Genomic DNA, 3,472 nt, shown 5'->3' on the forward strand with positions numbered 1-3,472 from the left:
GTTGTGAGAAACATGGAGGCTGCCATTGCTAACTTCTCTCTGAATGTACTAGTTTCCTGGCTGTCATACGGATCCCTGGCTATCCTACTGACTCGGAACAAGTATCCAGATTAGGCTATCTGAATTTACTCTGACAGTCAGTGTCTCACTGCACAAAAGCCACAGAGATCCAGACAGAATACATCTCATAATTGAAACATGAAGGTTCCATGCCCATCAGAATGCAGATATTAATGCTATCATTCTGTTAGACCAAGCCCCCCTACCCATGTTTACATTTTTCCTACATATTGCTAGGTGTTGTTGGTGACTTAAAGCTTCGCAAAAGACAGATTTCACTTCTTATGATATTATTTCCAACCATGCGAGTTTTGCAGGTCATACATTACATTTATAACTTGTGCCAAGATCAGAAAAGCTTCAAGCTTTTCAAGCTACAGACAGCCTGCTAAACAGATCCCTAGTGTGTCATTTATATTTGATCTCCTTGCATGTTTAATGATTAGTAATATACACTTTGCAAAGTGTCTGTTTGGCACCACTTTGGGATTTAAAAACTATTCATAATTCCACATTTAAACTCCTCAATAGTGAGGAACTGTTGGTAGAGTATCATAGAATCTAAGTTCCATCCTAAATGTCATTATTAGGTGTAGGATCCCAATACTCACTAATCACTGGCAGAGGGACTTACAAAAGCTTTCTCACCAACTGGGAACAATTGCAGTCTTGGACAACCCAGATTGCTGGACACAGATTATTGAGCCCTACTTACAGTGAGGCTGGGTTCACACCTAGGCGTATTGCAAAAGTGCGACCGTCGCGCGGTTTTTTTAACCGCGATTCGCGGTAAAAAAGACGTGCGACCGTCGCGCGATGCCAAAAGGCTACTTGGCTGTATTCCAATGGAAAACGCCCTACAAAACGGCCCAAAGTAGTGCCTGTACCTTTTCAGGCGTGGGCCGTTTTGTAGCGCGTTCGGGACAGGCGGAAATACGGCAAGGTGGGAACGAGTCCATTGACTCCAATGCAATTTATATTTTTGAGCGTTTTGTAGCGTAGAACGCGCTACAAAACGTTCAGGTGTGAACGAGGGCTAAATGATGTCATCCTACTCCAACTAATGAAGGCACTTGGCACTACTCCTATTACGTTTTCATTTAATTCAGGTGCATTTAAAGACTATTATCAGCATCCATGTATTGAAAAGTGTTTAGAAGATATTATTTTAAGCAGATTGAAACTCAATGATAATTAATTAAATTCTGTTCAATGACAACCTAGAAATAGAACAGAAAAAAAAGGCAAAGCTATTTGTATTTACTTTAGTGGTGATGCTTTTCTGGGGTTCAGCTACAAGTTCCTCACTGCTTTCTTTTGGATCTTCGTTTACAATCTCTGCCACCTCTGGACCATCTGCCTCCAGGTTCTTTGTCGGTTCTCCTGGACACAGGCTGCCTGAGGACAACCAGTCATGGGCTTTCTTCCTGGCCTGCAGAGAGGAATGCACCAAAAGCTTTACCTGGATAGCTTTTTAGAAACCAAAATGCAAATAAACAGGAAATGAAAATGAAAGGGAAAGCATTGCTATAGGTTACAGCAATATCAGAAAAAACTGAAACTATTAAAAAAATATACAGACTTACTTTAAAAAGTCAAGCAGCCTAAAATGCAAATATATTGTAGAACTGTGGCGATGAAATCCATCCATATGTAACAAAAATACAACTGACCTTATTTAGTTTGTCAGGTGTAGCAGCAACATGGAGCTCAAATAACAATTCAGTAAGCATGCCGGCAAACTCTTCTTTCTCTTCCTCTGTACAAAAAAATACAATATATCTTATAACCATTGCAATCCTGTATCTCACAGGTAGAGGAATCTCAGCCTCTGATATTTTTTTTATCATAAACCTTCTTACAACCAATTAACAGAATCATGTTATTTATGTCTTTGTATTCTCCAGGCACACAACTACTGGTGTCATGAGTCCAGTCTGCTCCCGTATGCTTTTCTGGCTTTCAGAAACTGATAGCACAATATAGTGCGCCCTTCGGTAATCATTATAGATGCCCAAAGACAGTTGCTGACAGTCAAAGTGGACCAGGAAGGTGGGCAAAAATATTATAGATTTTCTGTGTAAGGGCACCCTAACTGCCTCCAACGGCTTGCCTTCTTTCCTTAGTGCATCCTGGTGCCATCTCCACCCCAGGTAAGCGATATACAAACACCCAGCCATCCACATGATGTAAAAGAGAACTTGATTCATCAGATCAAACCACCTTCTTCCATTGTTCTGTGGTCCACTTCCAATGCTCACGTACCCATGGTAGGCGCTTTTGGCAGTGGATACGGTTCAGCATGGGCTCCCTGACTGGTCTGTGGCTATGCAGCCCCATATGCATCAAACTGCGATGCACTGTGTGTTAAGACACCTTTTTATTGGAATCATCATTAAACTTTTTTTTAGCAATTGAGCTACAGTAGCTCTTCTAATGGATCGGACTACACAGGCCAGCTTTCACTCCCCACGTGTATCAATGAACCTTGGCCGCCCATGACCCTGTCGCCAGTTCACTGGTTTTCCTTCCTTGGACCACTTTTGGTAGGTCCTGACCACTGCAGACCGGAACATCCCACAAGAGCTGCAGTTTTGGAGTTGCTCTGACCCAGTTGTCTAGTCATCACAATTTGGGCCTTGCCAAAGTTGCTCAAATCCTTATGTTTGCCCATTTTTTCTATTTCCAACACATCACCCTCGGGGACAAAATGTTCACTTGCTGCCAAATATATCCCACCCACTTCTAGGTGTCATTGTAATGAGGTACAATGTTATTTACGTCGCCTCTCTGTTGATCGGTATAATTATCCTAAGGGAAGCACATTTGGACATATTCAATACAGTAGAGCAAAGATCAATAATAAAGTACCAACCATTAAAACCCATAGTGTCAATCAATGTCCAATTTCAGTTGCTATGACTTACTCATGCTTTTCTTTACTGCATATGAAAATAATACCTTCTTTGCTAGATTCTTCTCCATTTTCAAAGTCTTTCTGAAGGAAAATCTCTTTGATTGCGATAAGTTCTACTTTTAGTGTTTCCAGCTGTTCCTCGTTTAGTGATGATAAATAATCTTGGACCTATAGGAACACATGATCACTATTCCAGGATTTTTCACCTTTTCTTTTTTATTTGCACATTCAAACATTTTCAGCATTAATTACAAAGAAAAGTAATACAATTGATCCTGTAACAAGCCTCTGAAAATTCACTTTACCAGACAGAATGTAATTTTTGACAGACATCAGAAAGGAAGCTTTATGGGGTCTATTCACTAAGCTGCCGTAGGCAGCCGAGTGAACGACCGACCTGAAGCGAAGTGAGCCGAACTCCGTTCAGCTATTCACTTCAGGCTGGTACGGCCGATTTCAGCTGTATATCGGCTGAAATCAGCCGTACAATGTGCT

The 3,472-nt window shown here is 41.2% G+C and overlaps 1 protein-coding gene across 1 annotated transcript in view; it reads right to left on the reverse strand.

Moving 5' to 3' along the window:
* The window catches only part of FAM114A1 (family with sequence similarity 114 member A1), a 24,973-nt gene that overhangs the window by 7,591 nt on the left and 13,910 nt on the right, over positions 1-3,472 (reverse strand). Inside the window, exons 8-10 of the mRNA XM_018576493.1 lie at positions 3,022-3,145; positions 1,734-1,819; positions 1,325-1,492 (exon numbers count right to left, since the gene is read on the reverse strand). Coding sequence (XP_018431995.1) covers positions 1,325-1,492; positions 1,734-1,819; positions 3,022-3,145 — 378 coding nt within the window. The remainder of the gene's footprint in view (positions 1-1,324; positions 1,493-1,733; positions 1,820-3,021; positions 3,146-3,472) is intronic.

The sequence above is a fragment of the Nanorana parkeri genome, unplaced genomic scaffold (assembly GCF_000935625.1).
Source record: "Nanorana parkeri isolate BGI_ZX_2015 unplaced genomic scaffold, ASM93562v1 scaffold69, whole genome shotgun sequence".
NCBI lineage: Eukaryota > Metazoa > Chordata > Amphibia > Anura > Dicroglossidae > Nanorana > Nanorana parkeri.